The sequence below is a fragment of the Oncorhynchus nerka genome, unplaced genomic scaffold (genome assembly GCF_034236695.1).
Source record: "Oncorhynchus nerka isolate Pitt River unplaced genomic scaffold, Oner_Uvic_2.0 unplaced_scaffold_40___fragment_2___debris, whole genome shotgun sequence".
Classification (NCBI taxonomy): domain Eukaryota; kingdom Metazoa; phylum Chordata; class Actinopteri; order Salmoniformes; family Salmonidae; genus Oncorhynchus; species Oncorhynchus nerka.
Window position 1 is genome coordinate 5,671 of NW_027040326.1, and position 25,699 is coordinate 31,369.

The following is a 25,699-nucleotide window of genomic DNA, read 5'->3' on the forward strand; positions in this document are numbered from 1 at the left end:
ACCTCTAGAACCCCGGGCCTGAAGTAACAGTGGATGAGCAACTGGTTCCATTCAGAGTCCATAAGAGAGGTCTGGGAGAAGTGGGTGGAGTGTCTGCCATACCTCTACAACCCTGGGCCTGAAGTAACAGTGGATAAGCAACTAGTTCCATTCTGAAATACATTTTTATTTTCATATCTGTAAATTTACCATTTTCACTGTTCATTGTATTATATATTGCTGTAAAATCATTGATTTATGTGACTCTGAAACTAATTACTGATAGTAATCTCTTTTGTCGAAAGGTCGCTGTCCTTTCCGGCAGTATATCCCCTGCAAGCCAGCAAAGTATGGCATCATGATATGGGTGGCCTGTGATGCACAATCCAGATACGCCTGGAAGATCCAAGTCTACACAGGGAAGCCGACCAGTGGAGGCCCAGAGAAGAACCAGGGGATGCGGGTTGTGCTTGATGTGACAGATGGACTGAGGGGGCAAAATGTCACGTGACAATTTCTTCACCTCTAATGACCTCAGCCAGCAGCTCCTGAAGAGGAATATCACCATGGTTGGCACAGATAGAAAGAACAAGCCTGAGCTCCCCCTGCACTCCCCGCAACAAGGAGGACCTTCTCATCAAAGTTTGCCTTCACCCCCAGAATGTGAAAGAATGTGGTCCTCCTGAGCACACTGCACAAAACGGCTGAGATCAGTGATCGTGAGGACAGGAAGCCAGCCATCATCCTGGACTACAACCACAACAAAGGAGGTGTGGACAACCTGGACAAGGTGATTGGAACTTACAGTTGCAGGAGGATGACTTCCCGCTGGCCCCTGGTCATCTTCTATTACATCATTGATGTGTCCTCATACAATGCCTTAGTGATATGGAACAAGATCAACCCTACCTGGATGCCTGATAAGCGGAACAAGAAGAGGGTGTTCCTGGAGCAGCTGGAAAAGGCACTTATAACCCCACACATTCAAAGAAGGGAGTGCCTCCCCCACACAGCAGCCTCTGCAGCGCTTGTGAAAGCTGTTCAGGGGGCTGAATCTTGTCCTTATCCACCGGAGGCTGCAAGCTGGGGTAGGCAAGAGGAGGAGATGCCAATTCTGCACCCCAAAGAAGGACTGTAAAACAAATACATCTGCAAAATACATTTGCATACTGTCTTACATGTTCTAATTAGAGTTGATTGAGTTATCTATTATCTTATTTTTTTAATTTTTTATTGTTGTTGTTGTTGTTTATACACCTTGTGGGTGGGGGCAATTGTTAAAACAATGGGAGAAGACTAGCATTTTGTAGTTGAATTCCTCATTGTACAATATATAAGAATATATCACTATGTTGCCAAAAAGTTCAAGACTTATTGTTTCCCTTCAATAAAATGCATTCAAAACTACTTTCTGCACATTTTTTGCTATACAAGTGCTATCTCTTGCAACAAAAAAAATGTTGACACTTATGCAGTACCTTTAGCTATAATAATAATAAACCTCTACATTAGTAAAGAAAATAATTATGCCAGGTGTGTTATAATAAAAATGAGTGGTGTCCACACATTATATGCAGTCTTTCTGCATTGTGAAGAGGGAAAATCCAGATATTCACAAGGTCTGTGAAAAATGACAGGTTTCTTCATGAAAAACAGATTTGGGGTTTAAAATTCAATTAAGCTGCTATATTTTTGTGGTTTACTGACAGCGGGTAATTTTTTACCCTGAGGACAAGGGAAGTAATACAGAATGTTAAGACTACACAAGGGCTAAATCAAAGTTCAAAATCATTCTGTCCAGCTAATGATGCTGCAGCTAGTGTTGTTACCATGGCAATTTCAATGGAGGTACCTAGACCCACATTAGCAACAAAATCATAGCATCCAAAATCTAAATGTTCAAAGAGGAAATGTTTGTATGGAGAAAAAAAAACGGTTCATATATGTGGGGTTTGTACAGATAGTTTTGTTTTATTTAAATTACCTTGTAGAATGCTTCCCTTTAAAGCACCTCGAAAGTAAATGTTTTAAAAGTACAACCATAATTCATACACAAGTTTACATACACCTTAGCCAAATACATTTAAACTCAGTTTCTCACAATTCCTGACATTTAATCCCAGTACAAATTCACTGTTTTAGGTCAGTTAGGATCACCACTTTATTTTAAGAATGTGACATGTCAGAATAATAGCAGAGAGAATGATATATTTCAGCTTTTATTTCTTTCATCACATTCCCAGTGGGTCAGAAGTTTACATACACTCAATTAGTATTTGGTAGCATTGCCTTTAAATTGTTGAACAAGGGTCAAATGTTTTGAGTAGCCTTCCATAAGCTTCCCACAATTAGTTGGGTGAATTTTGGTCCATTCCTCCTGACAGAGCTGGTGTAACTGAGTCAGGTTTGTAGGCCTTGCTCACACACACTTTTTCAGTTCTGCCCACAAATGTACTATAGGATTTGAGGTCAGGGCTTTGTCACTCGAATACCTTGACTTTGTTGTCCTTAAGCCATTTTGCCACAACTTTGGAAGTATGCTTGGGGTCATTGTCCATTTGGAAGACCCATTTGCGACCAGATTTAACTTCCTGACTGATGTCTTGAGATGTTGCTTCAATATATCTACATAATTTTCCTCCCTCATGATGCCGTCTATTTGTGAAGTGCACCAGTCCCACCTGCAGCAAAGCACCCCCACAACATGATGCTGCCACCCCCTTGCTTCATGTTTGGGACGGTGTTATTCGGCTTGCAAGCCTCCCCATTTTTCCTCCAAATATAACGGTCTTTATCGAACCAGAGGACATTTCTCCAAAAAGTACGATCTTTGTTCCCATGAGTAGTTGCAAACCATAGTCTGACTTTTTTATGGAGGTTTTGGAGCAGTGGCTTCTTCCTTGCTGAGCAGCCTTTCAGGTTAAGGCGATACAGGACTCGTTTTACGTTTGATATAGATACCTTTGTACCGGTTTCCTCAAGCATCTTCACAAGGTCCTTTGCTGCTGTTCTGGGATTGATTTGCACCTTTTCACACCAAAGTACGTTCATCTCTAAGAGACAGAAAGCGTCTCCTTCCTGAGTCTCATGGTGTTTATACTTGCGTACTATTGTTTGTACAGATGGAACGTGGTACCTTCAGGCGTTTGGAAATTGCTCCCAAAGATTAACCAGATTTGTGGAGGTCTACAAAAAAAATTCAGAGGTCTTTGCTGATTTCTGTTGATTTCCCATGATGTCAAGCAAAGAGGCACTGAGTTTGAAGGTAGGCCTTGAAATATATCCACAGGTACACCTCCAATTGACTCAAATGATTTTAATTAGCCTATCAGAAGCTTGTAAAGCCATGACATCATTTTCTGGAATTTTCCAAGCTGTTTAAAGGCACAGTCAACTTAGTGTATGTAAACTTCTGACCCACTGGAATTGTGATACAGTGAAAAATAAGTTAAATAATCTGTCTGCAAATAATTGTTGGAAAAATGACTTGTGTCATGCACAAAGTAGATGTCCTAACCGACTTGCCAAAACTATAGTTTGTTAACAAGAAACTTGTGGAGTGGTTGAAAAACGAGTTTTAATGACTCCAACCTAAGTGTATGTAAACTTCCGACTTCAACTGTATAAAGGGACCCATGAACATTCATTTCAGATGAAGAAATGCAAATATCAGATGAAACAAATTGTATATAACATTTTGGAATGAAACATAAACCATCAAAACATTATATATTGTTCTTATACACAGCAACATATACGGTACAGTAATATCTCCATCAAGGGCCGAGTGTCTGCAGGTTCACACCTCCCTTGTACTTTATTGATCGATTCAGGTCATTGATTAGTTAGGAACCTGAGTTTCTAGGTCTTAATTGAAAGGAAATAACAGCATACACTCGGCCCTTCATGGAAAGAGTTTGACACCCCTGATCTTGATGTTGCTATAAAAACATATGCCAACTGATATTGACTCAGAGGGCAAGTCCGTTTTTTTATTCAGCACAATTGTTTGAGTGGGCTAGAATCAAGAACAGATGTGGCATAGTACTAAGTATAATATTATACAGAAAATGATTATTATTTAGGGCAAGTGTCAACTGATATATTGGGGTTTAAGAGTTTCAACAGTGAGTGTGAAACACAATCCTTTAAATAGAGGAAGCAAAGCCAGATGTGGCACTTTGTCTAGAGTGGATACACATGGTGAAGAGGGAGGCTAAAGACAGTTCACCCCAAATCAAACTCTGTCAAATGTATTCATACTTCAGAAGTTGAACAGAGACAGTATATTGTGTGGATCCTGCTACAAGCAGTAAGATAAATATATAGGCTGTAATCTCAAATGAAAGGGAAAGATTGGTACTATTTAGATGTATTTAGATTGCTGGTCCAAACACCCTCTGTTTTGATTGACTCACCTTTCGGCAGATCTCCATGTGCTTCTTGAGGCCCGAGACGGTCTTTCTGGTGATAATGGAGCAGGTAGGACAGAGCACCTCCCCCCGCTCTGAGATGGCATGCTGCCACTGGGCCTCTGCTGGAGTACCAGGAGGATATATCAATAAATCAACCAATCAATGTGACCTCTATTTAACCAGGCAAGTCAGTTAAGAACAAATTCTTATTTACAATGACGGCCTACAATCAACCAAAAAATCATCCAATCGATCAATACTTTATATTGTGAAAATGTATCACACAAAGTGGTCTCACGTGTGTACCAGGGAATAATTTGGGAGATGGAATTTGTCTTGTCAAAAAACATGAATTCACAAGTAGTCCAGAACAGACATATTAGTACCAGAGGTGAGGGGTGGTAGGTCTCTCCTGGAGGCTGGACCAGGGTGCTTCCTCTGGGGCTCCTCGCTGACCAGACCCCCCTCTAATCTCTTCACACGACCAGCCTTCAACTTCTCCTCTACCTTGTTCATACCTGGAACATACGGAGTGTGTGACTGTGTACCAAAGGATGTTGGTGGGACCTTAATTGGGGTGGACGGGCACGTGGTAATGGCTGGAGAAGAATAGGTGGAAAGGTATCAACAACATCAAACACATGGTTTCCATAGTTTCAATGTTTCTGATGCCATTCCATTTGCCCCCAGTAGTGTGTATATGAGTGCATATGTGCATGGGTTAGGTTCAGTGACGTGAAAAAGGTCATCAGAGCTCATGACATTTACAGTCAGAGTTAAAGTTCAATAGAAGCTGGAACTGGAGAGATTAAGGCTGAGCAGTATGACACCAGTATGACACCAGGACAATGACAGAGTAATACCCTTTATTTATCAGCTGCATTTCATGGGTGTGGATGTAAAATGATAGAGGGAGGGAGGGAAAGAGAGAGAGGATGATGCTGACTAAGAGGAGTACATAAGGAGAAATGCTGATTCATGAACAATAAAAATGAACAAGAGGGAGAGAGTTGTAACGAGAGATGAGGCTATGAGAAACATATAGAAAGAGAGTCATGTCATGTGCAGTGCTGTGTGAGTCACTGAGCTTAGAGAAAAGTGGTGTTAAGATAGAAAATGTGTCAGAAGGAGAGTATGAGACAGACTCACTGAGTCGTGATATGAATACCTCGACAGTTCAAACACATTAACAGAGAGAGAGGGGCCACTACCACTAAGACAAACAAAGTGGATGGGGGACTCTCAGATGCCTACACTCTTTGAAAAAAAGGGTTCCAAAAGGTTGTTGGCTGTCCCCATAGGATAACCCTTTTTGGATCCAGGAAGAACTATTTTGGGTTCCATGTAGAACCCAATGTGGAAAGAGTTCTACGTGGAACCAAAAAGGGTTTTTACCTAGAACCAAAAAGGGTTCTTCAAAGGGTTCTCCTATGGGGACAGTCAAAGAACCCATTTGCGGTTATCAATCGCACCTCTTTATCTAAGAGTGTAGTCAACCAAAATGACCCAGTAGTGGTCTGGTGAGTGAGTTCCCCCTAACTCTACTTCAAGCATGAGTGAGAGAAGCTATGAGAAGAGATAAGCTGAGGGTCTACCTTTCAGTCCGAACGTCCCCGAGATAGAGGGTTGCTCTCCAGTGAACTTCTTAGGAGTTTTCTGCTTCCGTCCTGGCTCAAGAGGAGAACAGAGAGCAATAAACGGTCAAACACATGGGCCCCCATGTCCACTTAACTTCTAACTTCACCCTCACAATGCAACAAAAACTAGAACCCGACCAATATGGGATTTTTGAGTCAGATAGCGATTTTAGGGAGGCGGACAAGTTTTTTGCTAGGGTCATAATATTTTTATTCAGGTATAAATATTTTTTAATTGTGATTTATCAGGGGGTGCTACTTCCCGCGGATATGCCAGACAGTAACGGCATTCTTTTTGTATCAAGGATAAGTGTTCACTTTGGTGCCAGTCCAGTGTTTGGACTTAAGTAGCACATAATGCTAGCTAACTAGGCGAACTACCTTGCTGGCTAGATAGATAGAGCTAGCTAGCCAGCTAACGTTAACCTTTTGATGAGTAAGTATTAATAACGGCCCATACAGCGTGAGTTATTTTTGCACACGGTACGATAATTCTATGCTGCTGTTCTAGAATCTGATTGTTGCATTTGTACGCTTATCTCTACACCCCTCATTGTATCAATAACGCAATGTCTACTTCATATAAGGCTTTATAAATCTTCCTTCGTATAGTAGTAGTGAGTATCTAAAGTATTATTGATAATTGTAATTATTATCTACAGTTGAAGTTGGAAGTTTACATACACCTTAGCCAAATACTCAGTTTTTCACAATTCCTGACATTTAATCCTAGTAAATATTCCCTGTTTTAGGTCAGTTAGGATCTGCCCACAAATGTTCTATAGGATTGAGGTCAGGGCTTTGTGATGGCCAATCCAATACATTGACATTGTTGTCCTTAAGCCACTTTGCCACAACTTTGGAAGTATACTTGGGGTCATTGTCCATTTGAAAGACCATTTGCGACCAAGCTTTAACTTAACTGATGTCTTGAGATGTTGCTTCAATATATCCACATCATTTTTCTACCTCATGATGCCGTCTATTTTGTGAAGTGCACCAGTCCCTCCTGCAGCAAAGCACCCCCACAACATGATGCTGCCACCCCCATGCTTCACAGTTGGGATGGTGTTCTTCGACTTGCAAGCCTCCCCCTTTTTCCTCCAAACATAACAATGGTCATTATAGCCAAACAGTTATATTTTTGTTTCATCAGACCAGAGGACATTTCTCCAAAAAGTACGATCTTTGTCCCCATGTGCAGTTGCAAACCGTAGTCTGGCTTTTTTATAGTGGTTCTGGAGCAGTGGCTTCTTCTTGCTGAGCGGCCTTTCAGGTTTTGTCGATTATAGGACTCGTTTATCTGTGGATATAGTTACTTTCGTACCTGTTTCCTCCAATATGTTCACAACATCTCTAGGAGACAGAACGTGTCTCCTTCCTGAGCGGTATGACGGCTGCGTGTTCCCATGGTGTTTATACTTGCGTACTATTGTTTGTACAGATGAATGTGGCACCTTCAGGTGTTTTGAAATTGCTCCCAAGTCTTTACTGACTTCTGTTTATTTTCCCATGATGTCAAGCAGAGGCACTGAGTTTGATGGTAGGCCTTGAAATACATCCACAGGTACACCTCCAGTTGACTCAAAATATTTTAATTAGCCTATCAGAAGCTTCTAAAGCCATGACATCATTTCTGGAATTTTCCAAGCTGTTTAAAGGCACAGTCAATCTACTTTGTGCATGACACAATTATTTTTTCAACAATTGTTTACAGACAGATTATTTAACTTATAATTCACTGTATCTCAATTCCAGTGGGTCAGAAGTTTACATACACATATGTAAAACTTCTGACCCACTGGAATTGTGATGCAGTGAATTATAAGTTAAATAATCTGTCTGTAAACAATTGTTGGAAAAATTACTTGTGTCATGCACAAAGTAGATGTCCTAACAGACTTGCCAAAACTATAGTTTGTTAATCAACAAGAAATTTGTGGACTGGTTGAAAAACGATCGAAGATGAAACATGGCTGGGTCTTTCAACATGACAATGATCCCAAACACACCACCCGGGCAACGAAGGAGTGGCTTCGTAAGAGGCATTTCAATGTCCTGGAGTGGCCTAGCCAGTCTCCAGATCTCAACCCCATAGAAAATCTTTGGAGGGATTTGAAAGTCCGTGTTGCCCAGCAACAGCCCCAAAACTTCATTGCTCTCGAGGAGATCTGCATGGAGGAATGGGCCAAAATACCAGCAACAGTGTGTGAAAACCTTGTGAAGACTTACAGAAAACGTTTGACCGCTGTCATTGCCAACAAAGGGTATATAACAAAGTATTGAGATAAACTTTTGTTATTGACCAAATACTTATTTTCCACCATAATTTGCAAATAAATTCATATTTTCTCATTTTGTCTGTCATAGTTGAAGTGTACCTATGAAGAAAATTACAGGCCTCTCTCATCTTTTTAAGTGGGAGAACTTGCACAATTGGTGGTTGACTAAATACTTTTCCCCCCCACTGTATTCTTCATCCCTTTACACTTGTGTGTATAAGGTAGTAGTTTTGGAATTGTTAGGTTAGATTACTCGTTGGTTAGTACTGCATTGTTGGAACTAGAGGCACAAGCATTTCGCTACACTCGCATTAACATCTGCTAATCATGTGTTTGTGACAAATAACATTGGATTTTTTGTTGTTGTTGATTTTTTATGTACCGGTATGTTAGCTACCTACCTAACGTTAATAATTATATATCAAACTTGCCAGTATATTAACTATAGGCTAACTACCCAACGTTTATTGACTTGATAATTCCCATCATTCTTAGCTTAGCTAAATGGTATACTCGTTGTGCGTTCTCAATGGACATTTGAGCACTTTCGTAAATTCGCTCTGGCTATCTACTCCGATTTCAGAGCATTCTAGGCTGAGTGTACCAGAGCACAGAATAATGAATTTACCAGCACTCAACACCTGTTGAATATGACCTGTGTCAGTAAATGTCGGCAAAAACATGTAATTAAATTGTTTCCAGCAGCACAGTCACCAACGCTCTGGTTAACACGAAAACTGCCTAACCTGCTCTGCTAGGGTGAGTAAAATGGTCAGAGTGGTCTCATTTGTGTCTGGAAGTATCTAGCAAGCTAGCCAACACTAGATTGGGTGCTTGACTGCAGTTGTAAGGCCAGAACGTTCAAATCAACCCTACTCCTCAGCCCGAACGTCTAGTGTGCGCTTCGAGAGCGAAACGGTCTGAATTTAAAAACTGACAACGCTCTGAATTACGGCTGGGTGTTTTACCGTATTTTATGATATACCGGTAAATCAAATCAAATCAAATTTTATTTGTCACATACACATGGTTAGCAGATGTTAATGCGAGTGTAGCGAAATGCTTGTGCTTCTAGTTCCGACAATGCAGTGATAACCAACAAGAAATCTAACTAACAATTCCAAAACTACTGTCTTATACACAGTGTAAGGGGATAAGGAATATGTACATAAGGATATATGAATGAGTGATGGTACAGAGCAGCATACAGTAGATGGTATCGAGTACAGTATATACATATGAGATGAGTATGTAGACAAAGTAAACAAAGTGGCATAGTTAAAGTGGCTAGTGACATAAGAATGCAGTCGATGATCTAGAGTACAGTATATACATATGCATATGAGATGAATAATGTAGGGTAAGTAACATTATATAAGGTAGCATTGTTTAAAGTGGCTAGTGATATTAGTGGTATTGATGCAGGGACCGGTTTGGGTTTTTACTTTACCTTCTATACTGGTATTTGAATGTTTGGTTTATTAACGGTGTGTGTAATGTCAATTTTTATAGTTTACTTCACTACTTGAGTCATCTCTCTCCGCTCTCTCTCTCTATGCCGCTTTCCACACAGACTTAGTCCCACCCCCTGTCACTCAAGAAGCGCATTTGACGTTACTCAACCAGGAGACACTTGCATTCAGTCTGCATGGGCAATGCAGCACATGCAACAATGTTGATGACAACAATGATGTTTCCACGTTGCTTCTTAATATAAATCCACTAGCGTTCTGTAATGACACTAGTAGTTTGTGTTTCTCACATCAGCAAACAGCTATTTTGTCTTTTCTTAGCAAGTTGCCCTAAATCTTGTGATACGCTAATTGTTAGCCGATAATGCTAATAAATAGCTAGCTAGCTAATAAATGTACTGAGTAAGAGCAAACATAGTTAGCTAATACAGCCTGATAATACCAGTGATGGTGTAGACCTAAATCAGCATGTTGTTTGTGCAACAGTATATTCTAAATCAAAGAGGAATATGCAAAGCAAGACTATGTTAGCTACATGAAGTAGCTAAGAGAAAACACGCAACGTAGCCAAAGCTTATAGGGTCTACTAGGAAACACATATCAACACTTTAGTTCCTACCCTGTCACAATATCTTCTCCCTGGCATTTTAATTAGTTGTCATGTCAAACACTGTATTTAAAGTTCCCACTATTATATTCTAAATATTGAAGTAGAATAGTTATATTATTTCCATGATTCCAACAGTTTTGCTCAAATTCGCAAGTCAAATCGCAATGGCAACATTTTGTTAAAAGTCCTAGATTATTTGCCCACATCGTCCAGCCCTACGTGGCAGTGTGGAAGTTCTCAAATGAGCAGTGGTGTAAAGTGCTTTCAAGTACTACTTCAGTATTTTTTTTGTTACCTGTACTTTACTATTTTTATTGTTGACAACTTTTATTTTTACTTCACCACATTTCTAATGAAAATACTGTACTTTTTACATTTTGAATGCTTAGCAGGAAAGAAAAACGGTCCAATTCACGCACTTGTCAAGAGAACATCCTTGGTCATCTGCTGCCTCTGATCTGGAGGACTCACTAAACACAAATATTTATTTTGTGAATTATGTCTGCGTGTTGGAGTGTGCTCCTGGCTATCCGTAAAAAATTTTTTTTTTTAAATGGTGCCATTTGGTTTGCTTAATATAAGGAATTTGAAATGATTTATACTTCTACTTTTGATACTTAAGTATGTTTTATGATTTACTTTTGTTTTATGATATACGTAAGTATATTTAAAACCAAATACTTTTACACAAGTATTCTTTTACTGGGTAACTTTTACTTTTACTTTTACTAGTCATTTTCTATTAAGGTATCTTTACTTTTAATCAAGTATGACAAGTGGGTACTTTTTCCACCTCTGCAATTGAGTGCATGAAATGCAGACATTATAAAAGTGCTGACATTTGTTTTGGTTGAAGTTGAATTGAACAGTATAAAACAATCCGAATGGAGAAATACTTAAAATGGCGAAATCACTTAGAATGTGTGTGTTGCCACCCTATGATCACTCACTACTCGGACCCTAGGATCACTCACTACTCATAAAGCACCCTAGGATCACTCACTACTCATAAAGCACCCTAGGATCACTCACTACTCATAAAGCACCCTAGGATCACTCACTACTCATAAAGCACCCTAGGATCACTCACTACTCATAAAGCACCCTAGGATCACTCACTACTCATAAAGCACCCTAGGATCACTCACTACTCACAAAGCACCCTAGGATCACTCACTACTCACAAAGCACCCTAGGATCACTCACTACTCACAAAGCACCCTAGGATCACTCACTACTCACAAAGCACCCTAGGATCACTCACTACTCACGAAGCACCCTAGGATCACTCACTACTCACGAAGCACCCTAGGATCACTCACTACTCATAATGCACCCTCGGATCACTCACTACTCATAAAGCACCCTCAGATCACTCACTACTCAAAGCACCCTCAGATCACTCACTACTCAAAGCACCCTCAGATCACTCACTACTCAAAGCACCCTCAGATCACTCACTACTCATAAAGCACCCTCGGATCACTCACTACTCATAAAGCACCCTCGGATCACTCACTACTCATAAAGCACCCTCGGATCACTCACTACTCATAAAGCACCCTAGGATCACTCACTACTCACAACTTTTTTTTTTATACTGTGATATAATGTTTTGGCCATATCGCCCAGCCCTACTCTTATCTTATGAGCTCAGCCAATACATATTTAATTTAAGAGCACACCCAAAGTCGGAAAATATCTAAGTAGTAATTTGTTGTGCTAACTAGCTAGAAAGAGGTTGCATAGCAACAGCATTAACTTCTGGTAGAGAAGTAGAGAAGGCAAAGAGCAATTACGTTCAACTGAAAGTTTGGCTACACTACAATTAGGGTGTGGAAATGTTATACCCCTTAGATATTAATTTAGAATCCTCCAATCCTCTTATGCTGTAGCCTACTCCCGACCGTTACGTTGTACAGCGCCATATTTTCCATTACATCCATCCATTCTCGGAATAGAAACACCATAATATTAATCAAATTAATTCAGCCAAATTTATTAAAATCAATCCCATATACTATTTTATTACAAAAAAGGATTTAAATTCTCTGGTAATGCCAATATGGAAGTCTACCAAATGCTTTTCAAAGATGCCCTCTGGTGGTCAAACTAGCAATAACTCGCATCAACAGAAAAAATGGCTGACAAATAAATAACGTGCCACAGAAATGTTGCAGCAGCCCGCAAGCCGTGCTGCAGTATGATGCAACTTTTAAAGGAGGAACCACTGTATGTTCTTACAGATTAGGCTAAAAGGTTGTTGGCTAGGGAAAATATGATTTGATTGAAATAATCTAATCATATTTTTCCTCGCCAACAACCATTTGGCCAAATGATAAAACATAATTGTGAGAATGCATTACAAATCAAGGAATAACAAAAGTTGATTACATCATTTTCTTTTATTTCAGAAATGGAGCCCAGGGGTTCCATTTTTATTCATCTTATAAACTTCTTCTCCTGTGTTTGCCCCCCATTTACTGGTAAATCCCCCATAGTAATATTTCCTCTATCATAACCCTCCACGATACCTTCCCCCATTTCCACCCCCCATGCGCCTGAAAACCCTACACCCTCACAAACCCCACTAAAATAGTTTCAACCATTTCTGTCAACACTGTTCAGCTTTCACACTAGAGTTAGGCTAGGCAGTAGACTTGAACTCAGCTGATGATCTGTGAGGTGATAACATTTTTATTTCCTTTGTGATTGGTCAAAAACTGTAAACAACTTGTCAAGTCATGTGCTCCAGTTCTTGTAGACACTGTAACAAGCACATTTGTAATATGCTGAAAAGTGACCACGCAGAGTTGATATTTTCTGGGCCATCGTTGACTTTGTTTATTAGCTTCTTATATATATATATATATAATATCTTTGGAATAAAGACTGATATTTCTGTGGAAGGCTAATATTGGCTGATAAGATCGGTCGGGCTCTAAAAAAAAGATCCAATTCGTCAACATATTTGAATCTTACTGTGCCTTGTCCTCTCATGGTCTTCATTGGGGTATGGTGGGAGTAGACTGCTCCCCTCATCTTCACTCTCGCTGCCCCCCGGGGTGTTGGGGGAGGTGTCAGATGAGGAGGCCCGCTGCTGAGGGTGCTGGAGGTGTGGGTGCTGTTTCCTCTCTCCCCTCTGGGGGGCACACTCCCCGTTCTGGGAGGGACTAGACACCTCCTGGGTCTTTTTGACTTTGAAGAACACAGGCAACAGTGGAGTGTTCTCCATAGGCCTGGACAGAGAAGACACAATGGTACAATCTAATCCGTATGTAGGTAAGCTGTATGTCTTGCGGTGAAAATCATGTCACCTTTTCTTGGCGGTCCCCTTCACGGGGGTCTTGTGTAGTTTGGGCTCAGCCTTGGTCTCGATGGGGTGGTTCCACAGCTTGTGCTTTTGGAGGCTGACCTTAGTGGCAAACACCGCCTTACAGTCCGGACAGCCATGACTCAACCTCTCTGCTAGGGTCACCTGAGAGACATAGGAAGAAAGAGGGAGGAGGTCAAATAGAGAAAGATATTGACACATCTAAGGTACAAAATCTAATTCAACAGGTGTAAATAAATATATCGGAGATAGTGGGGGACAGATGGAAAAGACGGAGGGGATGAGGAGGGACGATGTGGGCGAGGAGAGAGATGATGTGGTGTCTTACCCCCTGGCAGCGTTGGTAGTGGTATTTGAGACCGTAGATGCTGGGGAACTCTAACCAGCAGCCTGAGCCAGGACACGTTACCCTGGACCTCTTCTTAAACTCCTCCTTCCACTGGACCATCATGTTAGCCTGCAGAGAGGGAGATAGATGATGTACACATGCCTTTCACACACTCCTACATAGGAAGTAGGGATTGGAAGGGATAGTAGATACTTACAGGGATACTCCTGAGCTCCTGCTCTTCAGGACTCCCCTTCTTCTTTCCCTCCCCTCTTTCACTACAGGGTATACCTGAGAGAGAGAGATAACAGGGTTTAGTCAGATAACTATTTACTGTATCATTGGTTCAATTCACAACCCACACAGCTCCCTCCTTTCACAGGCATAGAAGATAACACCCCCTCAGAAAAATGTATGTTTTTGTACCAATTACTGTAGAACAAAGCATAGATGGAAAACACTTGAGAGTAGTGATTGGTGGAAAATCGATCCAGTTGCAATCCATGTTCAGAAGATTGGGGTCACTTAGAAATGTCCTTGTTTTAGAAAGAAAAACACATTTTCTGGTCCAATAAAATAAAAAATAACTAAGTTGTGCACTGGGACCTCCCACTCCTCTTTATATTCTGGTTAGGGCCAGTTTGACTGATGAGTTTCAGAAGAAAGTTATTTGTTTCTGGCCTTTTCTGGCCTAACACTCTAATCTGATGCTCCAGATTCTCAACTAGTCTAAAGAAGGCCAGGATTATTGCTTCTTTAATCAGGACAACAGTTTTCAGCTGTGCTAACATAATTGAAAACGGGTTTTCTAATGATCAATTAGCCTTTTAACATGATAAACTTGGATTCGCTAACACTACGTGCCATTGGAACACGGGAGTGATGGTTGTTGATAATGGGCCTTATGTACGCCGATGTAGATAATCCATAAAAAATCTGCCGTTTCCAGCTACAATAGTCATTTACAACATTAACAATGTCTACACTGTATTTCTGACCAATTTGATGTTATTTTAATGGACAAAAAATTAGCTTTTCTTTCATAAACAAGGACATTTCTAAGTGACCCCAAACTTCTGAACGTCCCTGGCCATTCTCAGCCCTACTTGATAGTCTTGGTCACAGGGGCACAGATTCATTTTCACATGCTTGGAAAATACCTACTTAGCAACAGAGTAATAGCCACAAGTCAATATACAATAAACAGTGTAGGTGCAGCTATGGCAGCAGGATTAAGACTGTTTAGCTGTGTGAGTGTGTGTGCGTATACATGCATGTCAGTGTGTGAGTGCAACAGCGTGTGAGTGTGTGTGTAAAGGCCATTTGATGAGCCAAATAAATCCATTATACATCACCACAACCTATGACAAAGCACACAGAGGATTCTCTCTCTCAACATATACCGCTAACACCACTTTCTCCTCATCTCTCCTTTCCCACTCCCGACACTCTCTCTTTACCTCTCATTCCTTCTCTCTCCTTCTCTTATCCCACTCCCGACACTCTCTCTTTACCTCTCATTCCTTCTCTTATCCCACTCCCGACACTCTCTCTTTACCTCTCATTCCTTCTCTTTTCCCACTCGCGACACTCTCTCATTCCTTCTCTCTCCTTCTCTTATCCCACTCCCGACACTCTCTCTTTACCTCTCATTCCTTCTCCCGACACTCTCTCATTCCTTCTCTCTCCTTCTCTTATCCCACTCCGACACTCTCTCTTTACCTCTCATTCCTTCTCTTTTCCCACTCCCGACACTCTCTCTTTACCTCTCATTCCTTCTCTCTCCTTCTCTTATCCCACTCCCGACACACTCTCTTTACCTCTCATTCCTTCTCTTTTCCCACTCCTGACACTTTCTCTTTACCTCTCATTCCTTCTCTCTCCTTCTCTTATCCCACTCCCGACACTCTCTTTACCTCTCATTCCTTCTCTCTCCTTCTCTTATCCCACTCCCGACACTCTCTCTTTACCTCTCATTCCTTCTCTTTTCCCACTCCCGACACTCTCTCTTTACCTCTCATTCCTTCTCTTTTCCCACTCCCGACACTCTCTTTACCTCTCATTCCTTCTCTCTCCTTTCTTTTCCCACTCCCGACACTCTCTCTTTACCTCTCATTCCTTCTCTCTCCTTCTCTTATCCCACTCCCGACAATCTCTCTTTACCTCTCATTCCTTCTCTTTTCCCACTCCCGACACTCTCTCTTTACCTCTCATTCCTTCTCCCGACACTCTCTCTTTACCTCTCATTCCTTCTCTCTCCTTCTCTTATCCCACTCCCGACACTCTCTTTACCTCTGATTCCTTCTCTTTTCCCACTCCCGACACTCTCTCTTTACCTCTCATTCCTTGTCTTTTCCCACTCCCGACACTCTCATTCCTTCTCTCTCCTTCTCTTTTTCCACTCCCGACACTCTCTTCACCTCTCATTCCTTCTCTTTTCCCACTCCCGACACTCTCTTTACCTCTCATTCCTTCTCTCTCCTTCTCTTTTGCCACTCCCGACACTCTCTCATTCCTTCTCTTTTCCCACTCCCGACACTCTCTTTACCTCTCATTCCTTCTCTTTTCCCACTCCCGACTCTCTTTACCTCTCATTCCTTCTCTTTTCCCACTCCCGACACTCTCTCTTTACCTCTCATTCCTTCTCTCTCCTTCTCTTTTCCCACTCCCGACACTCTCTTTACCTCTCATTCCTTCTCTCTCCCTCTTGTCCCCCTCTGCCTAGGTAAGGAGGGAAGGCAGGTTCATTACGTCTTTCCTTTTCTCCACCACAGTTCCATCTCTGCTCTATCAGCCCTCCTTACACACCATTATGCTACACTATAGTATGAGGTGAGCGGGATGGGGGAGGATGGGGAGACCTACACAATGCACTCTAACAGATACACCACCATTCAGATGGGGAAGAGTGTAGAGGAGGTGAGGAAAGAGACAGATGGGAGGATGTAGAGGAAAAGGAAGAGAGGATGGAGAATGGGAGACTCTCCTGTCCTACTTTGTCCATCCAACCATGTCCCAGGCTAGTTCCAGTCTAAATATCCTGACAATTACATCCAGTCACCTAGGGCTGGGCGATATATCTAAAATATCATATCATGGTACTTTTCACATTTTGGACGGTATGACAGTATTTTATGATTTGAATAATACAATTATACATTTGCTTTATGAGTTGTGTGTGACCCTAGGTTGGCAACACATATATTCTAAATGATTTCAAAATGGGTCTTTCTCCATTCTGATTGGTTTATACAGTTCAACTTCAACCTAAAATCATTTCCTGCATTTCCATCAATTTCTGCCCTCATTTGAGATCATTTTCACACTGCCACGATATGGGAAAAAATACTAGGCTTTATTTTTAACCAAATGTTGCAATTGCAATTTGACTTGTGATTCATAGCAAAACACTTGGGTGACCTGTTGGAATCATGGAAATATAATGATTATTATAAATCTATAGTTAGAATATAATAGGGGACACTTTGAACACAGTGTTGTTTGACATGACAACGAATGAAAACGCCATGGACAAGTTATTGTGACAGGGTAGGAACCAAAGTGATGTTCAGTGTTTCATAGGGGGACCCTATAGTTTTTGGCTACATTAAATCTTTATTCATGTAGCCAACATATTCATGCCTCGCCTATTCCTCTTTAAAAAAGAAGATACTGTTGCACAAACAACATGCTGATTTAGGCCTCCGCCAGTACTGGTATCAGGTTGTATTAACTAGCTACGTTTGCTAGCCAGCTAACTAGTGATTAGCATTAGTGGCTAACACGATGTAGCTTAACTTGCTAAGAAATTACAAACTAGCTGTTTGCAGATGTAAGAAACACAAACTAATATTGTAATTATAGAACACTAGTGGATTTATATTAAGATCAAAGTAGATACAACATTGTCATCAACATTGTTGCATGTGCTGCATTGACCATGCAGACTGATCACAAGTGTCTCCATGTGCTGCATTGACCATGCAGACTGATCACAAGTGTCTCCATGTGCTGCATTGACCATGCAGACTGATCACAAGTGTCTCCATGTGCTGCATTGACCATGCAGACTGATCACAAGTGTCTTCATGTGCTGCATTGACCATGCAGACTGATCACAAGTGTCTCCATGTGCTGCATTGACCATGCAGACTGATCACAAGTGTCTCCATGTGCTGCATTGACCATGCAGACTGATCATGTGTCTCTATGTGCTGCATTGACCATGCAGACTGATCACAAGTGTCTTCATGTGCTGCATTGACCATGCAGACTGATCACAAGTGTCTCCATGTGCTGCATTGACCATGCAGACTGATCATGTGTCTCTATGTGCTGCATTGACCATGCAGACTGATCACAAGTGTCTTCATGTGCTGCATCAACCATGCAGACTGATCACAAGTGTCTCCATGTGCTGCGTTGACCATGCAGACTGATCACAAGTGTCTCCATGTGCTGCATTGACCATGCAGACTGATCACAAGTGTCTCCATGTGCTGCATTGACCATGCAGACTGATCACAAGTGTCTCCATGTGCTGCATTGACCATGTAGACTGAACACAAGTATCTCGTGGACAAGAAACAACAAATGCACTCCTTGAGTGACGGGGTGGGACTAGGTCTGTGTGGAAAGTGGCGTGGAGAGAGAGAGAGAGAGCGAGAGACAGAGGAGAGGGATGCCTCAAGTAGCAGAGTTAATTATAAAGATGGACGTTACACACAGCGTATCACATTTAACAAACCAAACATTCAAATACCGTGATAGAAGGTAAAGTATAAACCCATACCGGTCCCTGCATCACTACCGGTATAGAAGGTAAAGTAACAACCCAAACCGGTCCGTGAATCAATACCGTTATAGAAGGTAAAGTAACAACCCAAACCGGTCCGTGAATCAATACCGTTATAGAAGGTAAAGTAACAACCCAAACCGGTCCGTGAATCAATACCGTTATAGAAGGTAAAGTAACAACCCAAACCAGTCCGTGAATCTATACCGTTATAGAAGGTAAAGTAACAACCCAAACCGGTCCGTGCATCACTACCAGTATAGAAGGTAAAGTAAAAACCCAAACCGGTCCCTGCATCACTACCAGTATAGAAGGTAAAGTAAAAACCCAAACCGGTCCCTGCATCACTACCAGTATAGAAGGTAAAGTAACAACCCAAACCGGTCCCTGTATCACTACCAGTATAGAAGGTAAAGTAAAAACCCAAACCGGTCCGTGAATCACTACCAGTATAGAAGGTAAAGTAAAAACCCAAACCGGTCCCTGCATCACTACCAGTATAGAAGGTAAAGTAACAACCCAAACCGGTCCCTGTATCACTACCAGTATAGAAGGTAAAGTAAAAACCCAAACCGGTCCCTGCATCACTACCAGTATAGAAGGTAAAGTAACAACCCAAACCGGTCCCTGTATCACTACCAGTATAGAAGGTAAAGTAAAAACCCAAACCGGTCCGTGAATCACTACCAGTACAGAAGGTAAAGTAAAAACCCAAACCGGTCCCTGCATCACTACCAGTACAGAAGGTAAAGTAAAAATGCAAACCGGTCCCTGCATCACTACCAGTATAGAAGGTAAAGTAACAACCCAAACCGGTCCCTGCATCAATACCAGTATAGAAGGTAAAGTAAAAACCCAAACCGGTCCGTGCATCAATACCGGTATAGAAGGTAAAGTAACAACCCAAACCGGTCCGTGAATCAATACCGTTATAGAAGGTAAAGTATAAACCCAAACCGGTCCGTGAATCAATACCGTTATAGAAGGTAAAGTAACAACCTAAACCGGTCCGTGAATCAATACCGTTATAGAAGGTAAAGTATAAACCCAAACCGGTCCCTGCATCACTACCATTATAGAAGGTAAAGTAACAACCCAAACCGGTCCGTGAATCAATACCGTTATAGAAGGTAAAGTAAAAACCCAAACCGGTCCCTGCATCACTACCAGTATAGAAGGTAAAGTAACAACCCAAACCGGTCCGTGCATCACTACCAGTATAGAAGGTAAAGTAAAAACCCAAACCGGTGCCTGCATCACTACCAGTATAGAAGGTAAAATAACAACCCAAACCGGTCCGTACATCACTACCAGTATAGCAGGTAAAGTAAAAACCCAAACCGGTCCCTGTATCACTACCAGTATAGAAGGTAAAGTAAAAACCCAAACCGGTCCGTGAATCACTACCAGTATAGATGGTAAAGTAAAAACCCAAACCGGTCCCTGCATCACTACCAGTATAGAAGGTAAAGTAAAAACCCAAACCGGTCCCTGCATCACTACCAGTATAGAAGGTAAAGTAAAAACCCAAACCGGTCCCTGCATCACTACCAGTATAGAAGGTAAAGTAACAACCCAAACCGGTCCCTGTATCACTACCAGTATAGAAGGTAAAGTAAAAACCCAAACCGGTCCGTGAATCACTACCAGTACAGAAGGTAAAGTAAAAACCCAAACCGGTCCCTGCATCACTACCAGTATAGAAGGTAAAGTAAAAACGCAAACCGGTCCCTGCATCACTACCAGTATAGAAGGTAAAGTAACAACCCAAACCGGTCCCTGCATCAATACCAGTATAGAAGGTAAAGTAAAAACCCAAACCGGTCCGTGCATCAATACCGGTATAGAAGGTAAAGTTACAACCCAAACCGGTCCGTGAATCAATACCGTTATAGAAGGTAAAGTATAAACCCAAACCGGTCCGTGAATCAATACCCTTATAGAAGGTAAAGTAACAACCCAAACCGGTCCGTGAATCAATACCGTTATAGAAGGTAAAGTAAAAACCCAAACCGGTCCCTGCATCACTACCAGTATAGAAGGTAAAGTAACAACCCAAACCGGTCCGTGCATCACTACCAGTATAGAAGGTAAAGTAAAAACCCAAACCGGTCCCTGCATCACTACCAGTATAGAAGGTAAAGTAAAAACCCAAACCGGTCCCTGCATCACTACCAGTATAGAAGGTAAAGTAAAAACCCAAACCGGTCCCTGCATCACTACCAGTATAGAAGGTAAAGTAACAACCCAAACCGGTCCGTGAATCAATACCGTTATAGAAGGTAAAGTAACAACCCAAACCGGTCCGTGAATCAATACCGTTATAGAAGGTAAAGTAACAACCCAAACCGGTCCGTGAATCTATACCGTTATAGAAGGTAAAGTAACAACCCAAACCGGTCCGTGCATCACTACCAGTATAGAAGGTAAAGTAAAAACCCAAACCGGTCCCTGCATCACTACCAGTATAGAAGGTAAAGTAAAAACCCAAACCGGTCCCTGCATCACTACCAGTATAGAAGGTAAAGTAACAACCCAAACCGGTCCCTGTATCACTACCAGTATAGAAGGTAAAGTAAAAACCCAAACCGGTCCGTGAATCACTACCAGTATAGAAGGTAAAGTAAAAACCCAAACCGGTCCCTGCATCACTACCAGTATAGAAGGTAAAGTAACAACCCAAACCGGTCCCTGTATCACTACCAGTATAGAAGGTAAAGTAAAAACCCAAACCGGTCCCTGCATCACTACCAGTATAGAAGGTAAAGTAACAACCCAAACCGGTCCCTGTATCACTACTAGTATAGAAGGTAAAGTAAAAACCCAAACCGGTCCGTGAATCACTACCAGTATAGAAGGTAAAGTAAAAACCCAAACCGGTCCCTGCATCACTACCAGTATAGAAGGTAAAGTAACAACCCAAACCGGTCCCTGTATCACTACCAGTATAGAAGGTAAAGTAAAAACCCAAACCGGTCCGTGAATCACTACCAGTAAAGAAGGTAAAGTAAAAACCCAAACCGGTCCCTGCATCACTACCAGTATAGAAGGTAAAGTAAAAACGCAAACCGGTCCCTGCATCACTACCAGTATAGAAGGTAAAGTAACAACCCAAACCGGTCCCTGCATCAATACCAGTATAGAAGGTAAAGTAAAAACCCAAACCGGTCCGTGCATCAATACCGGTATAGAAGGTAAAGTAACAACCCAAACCGGTCCGTGAATCAATACCGTTATAGAAGGTAAAGTAAAAACCCAAACCGGTCCCTGCATCACTACCAGTATAGAAGGTAAAGTAACAACCCAAACCGGTCCGTGCATCACTACCAGTATAGAAGGTAAAGTAAAAACCCAAACCGGTCCCTGCATCACTACCAGTATAGAAGGTAAAGTAAAAACCCAAACCGGTCTGTGCATCACTACCAGTATAGAAGGTAAAGTAAAAACCCAAACCGGTCCGTGCATCACTACCGGTATAGAAGGTAAAGTAAAAACCCAAACCGGTCCGTGCATCACTACCGGTATAGAAGGTAAAGTAACAACCCAAACCGGTCCGTGCATCACTACCGGTATAGAAGGTAAAGTAACAACCCAAACCAGTCCGTGCATCAGTACCGGTATAGAAGGTAAAGTAACAACCCAAACCGGTCCCTGCATCACTACCGGTATAGAAGGTAAAGTAAAAACCCAAACCGGTCCTGCATCACTACCAGTATAGAAGGTAAAGTAAAAACCCAAACCGGTCCCTGCATCACTACCAGTATAGAAGATAAAGTAAAAACCCAAACCGGTCCCTGCATCACTACCAGTATAGAAGGTAGAGTAAAACCCAAACCGGTCTGTGCATCACTACCAGTATAGAAGGTAAAGTAAAACCCAAACCGGTCCGTGCATCACTACCGGTATAGAAGGTAAAGTAAAACCCAAACCGGTCCGTGCATCACTACCGGTATAGAAGGTAAAGTAACAACCCAAACCGGTCCGTGCATCACTACCGGTATAGAAGGTAAAGTAACAACCCAAACCAGTCCGTGCATCAGTACCGGTATAGAAGGTAAAGTAACAACCCAAACCGGTCCCTGCATCACTACCGGTATAGAAGGTAAAGTAAAAACCCAAACCGGTCCGTGCATCACTACCAGTATAGAAGGTAAAGTAAAAACCCAAACCGGTCCCTGCATCACTACCAGTATAGAAGGTAAAGTAAAAACCCAAACCGGTCCGTGCATCAATACCAGTATAGAAGGTAAAGTAACAACCCAAACCGGTCCCTGTATCACTACCAGTATAGAAGGTAAAGTAAAAACCCAAACCGGTCCGTGAATCACTACCAGTATAGAAGGTAAAGTAACAACCCAAACCGGTCCGTGAATCAATACCGTTATAGAAGGTAAAGTAACAACCCAAACCGGTCCGTGAATCTATACCGTTATAGAAGGTAAAGTAACAACCCAAACCGGTCCGTGCATCACTACCAGTATAGAAGGTAAAGTAAAAACCCAAACCGGTCCCTGCATCACTACCAGTATAGAAGGTAAAGTAAAAACCCAAACCGGTCCCTGCATCACTACCAGTATAGAAGGTAAAGTAACAACCCAAACCGGTCCCTGTATCACTACCAGTATAGAAGGTAAAGTAAAAACCCAAACCGGTCCGTGAATCACTACCAGTATAGAAGGTAAAGTAAAAACCCAAACCGGTCCCTGCATCACTACCAGTATAGAAGGTAAAGTAACAACCCAAACCGGTCCCTGTATCACTACCAGTATAGAAGGTAAAGTAAAACCCAAACCGGTCCCTGCATCACTACCAGTATAGAAGGTAAAGTAACAACCCAAACCGGTCCCTGTATCACTACTAGTATAGAAGGTAAAGTAAAAACCCAAACCGGTCCGTGAATCACTACCAGTATAGAAGGTAAAGTAAAAACCCAAACCGGTCCCTGCATCACTACCAGTATAGAAGGTAAAGTAACAACCCAAACCGGTCCCTGTATCACTACCAGTATAGAAGGTAAAGTAAAAACCCAAACCGGTCCGTGAATCACTACCAGTAAAGAAGGTAAAGTAAAAACCCAAACCGGTCCCTGCATCACTACCAGTATAGAAGGTAAAGTAAAAACGCAAACCGGTCCCTGCATCACTACCAGTATAGAAGGTAAAGTAACAACCCAAACCGGTCCCTGCATCAATACCAGTATAGAAGGTAAAGTAAAAACCCAAACCGGTCCGTGCATCAATACCGGTATAGAAGGTAAAGTAACAACCCAAACCAGTCCGTGAATCAATACCGTTATAGAAGGTAAAGTAAAAACCCAAACCGGTCCCTGCATCACTACCAGTATAGAAGGTAAAGTAACAACCCAAACCGGTCCGTGCATCACTACCAGTATAGAAGGTAAAGTAAAAACCCAAACCGGTCCCTGCATCACTACCAGTATAGAAGGTAAAGTAAAAACCCAAACCGGTCTGTGCATCACTACCAGTATAGAAGGTAAAGTAAAAACCCAAACCGGTCCGTGCATCACTACCGGTATAGAAGGTAAAGTAAAAACCCAAACCGGTCCGTGCATCACTACCGGTATAGAAGGTAAAGTAACAACCCAAACCGGTCCGTGCATCACTACCGGTATAGAAGGTAAAGTAACAACCCAAACCAGTCCGTGCATCAGTACCGGTATAGAAGGTAAAGTAACAACCCAAACCGGTCCCTGCATCACTACCGGTATAGAAGGTAAAGTAAAAACCCAAACCGGTCCGTGCATCACTACCAGTATAGAAGGTAAAGTAAAAACCCAAACCGGTCCCTGCATCACTACCAGTATAGAAGATAAAGTAAAAACCCAAACCGGTCCCTGCATCACTACCAGTATAGAAGGTAGAGTAAAAACCCAAACCGGTCTGTGCATCACTACCAGTATAGAAGGTAAAGTAAAAACCCAAACCGGTCCGTGCATCACTACCGGTATAGAAGGTAAAGTAAAAACCCAAACCGGTCCGTGCATCACTACCGGTATAGAAGGTAAAGTAACAACCCAAACCGGTCCGTGCATCACTACCGGTATAGAAGGTAAAGTAACAACCCAAACCAGTCCGTGCATCAGTACCGGTATAGAAGGTAAAGTAACAACCCAAACCGGTCCCTGCATCACTACCGGTATAGAAGGTAAAGTAAAAACCCAAACCGGTCCGTGCATCACTACCAGTATAGAAGGTAAAGTAAAAACCCAAACCGGTCCCTGCATCACTACCAGTATAGAAGGTAAAGTAAAAACCCAAACCGGTCCGTGCATCAATACCAGTATAGAAGGTAAAGTAACAACCCAAACCGGTCCCTGTATCACTACCAGTATAGAAGGTAAAGTAAAAACCCAAACCGGTCCGTGAATCACTACCAGTATAGAAGGTAAAGTAAAAACCCAAACCGGTCCCTGCATCACTACCAGTATAGAAGGTAAAGTAACAACCCAAACCGGTCCCTGTATCACTACCAGTATAGAAGGTAAAGTAAAAACCCAAACCGGTCCGTGAATCACTACCAGTACAGAAGGTAAAGTAAAAACCCAAACCGGTCCCTGCATCACTACCAGTACAGAAGGTAAAGTAAAAATGCAAACCGGTCCCTGCATCACTACCAGTATAGAAGGTAAAGTAACAACCCAAACCGGTCCCTGCATCAATACCAGTATAGAAGGTAAAGTAAAAACCCAAACCGGTCCGTGCATCAATACCGGTATAGAAGGTAAAGTAACAACCCAAACCGGTCCGTGAATCAATACCGTTATAGAAGGTAAAGTATAAACCCAAACCGGTCCGTGAATCAATACCGTTATAGAAGGTAAAGTAAC

The 25,699-nt window shown here is 41.9% G+C and overlaps 1 protein-coding gene and 1 pseudogene across 1 annotated transcript; one reads left to right on the forward strand and one right to left on the reverse strand.

Moving 5' to 3' along the window:
* The first annotated feature begins 268 nt into the window (after positions 1-268).
* LOC135570476 (piggyBac transposable element-derived protein 4-like) lies at positions 269-1,204 on the forward strand (annotated as a pseudogene).
* Positions 1,205-1,934: 730 nt separating this feature from the next.
* LOC115124817 (zinc finger protein 512B-like) lies at positions 1,935-15,656 on the reverse strand. Its single transcript, XM_065016496.1, has 8 exons — positions 15,616-15,656; positions 14,275-14,383; positions 14,058-14,186; positions 13,713-13,873; positions 13,378-13,634; positions 5,990-6,061; positions 4,781-4,912; positions 1,935-4,516 (listed from the first exon to the last, which is right to left on the reverse strand). Exons 1-8 carry the CDS (start codon positions 15,654-15,656, stop codon positions 4,356-4,358), a joined length of 1,062 nt encoding a protein of 353 aa, XP_064872568.1. The 3' UTR covers positions 1,935-4,355.
* Between the last annotated feature and the right edge of the window lie 10,043 nt (positions 15,657-25,699).

Excerpts from the sequence above, each read along its gene's own strand:
- LOC115124817 (XM_065016496.1), bottom strand. The coding sequence starts at position 15,656 with ATGAGAGAGTGTCGCGAGTGGGAAAAGAGAAGGAATGAGAG. Across the intron at positions 14,384-15,615 it reads GAAAAGAGAAGGAATGAGAG|TTATCTGACTAAACCCTGTT; the intron begins GTAAAGAGAGAG and ends TACAGTAAATAG. Across the intron at positions 4,517-4,780 it reads CCTACCACCCCTCACCTCTG|CAGAGGCCCAGTGGCAGCAT; the intron begins GTACTAATATGT and ends CTGGTACTCCAG.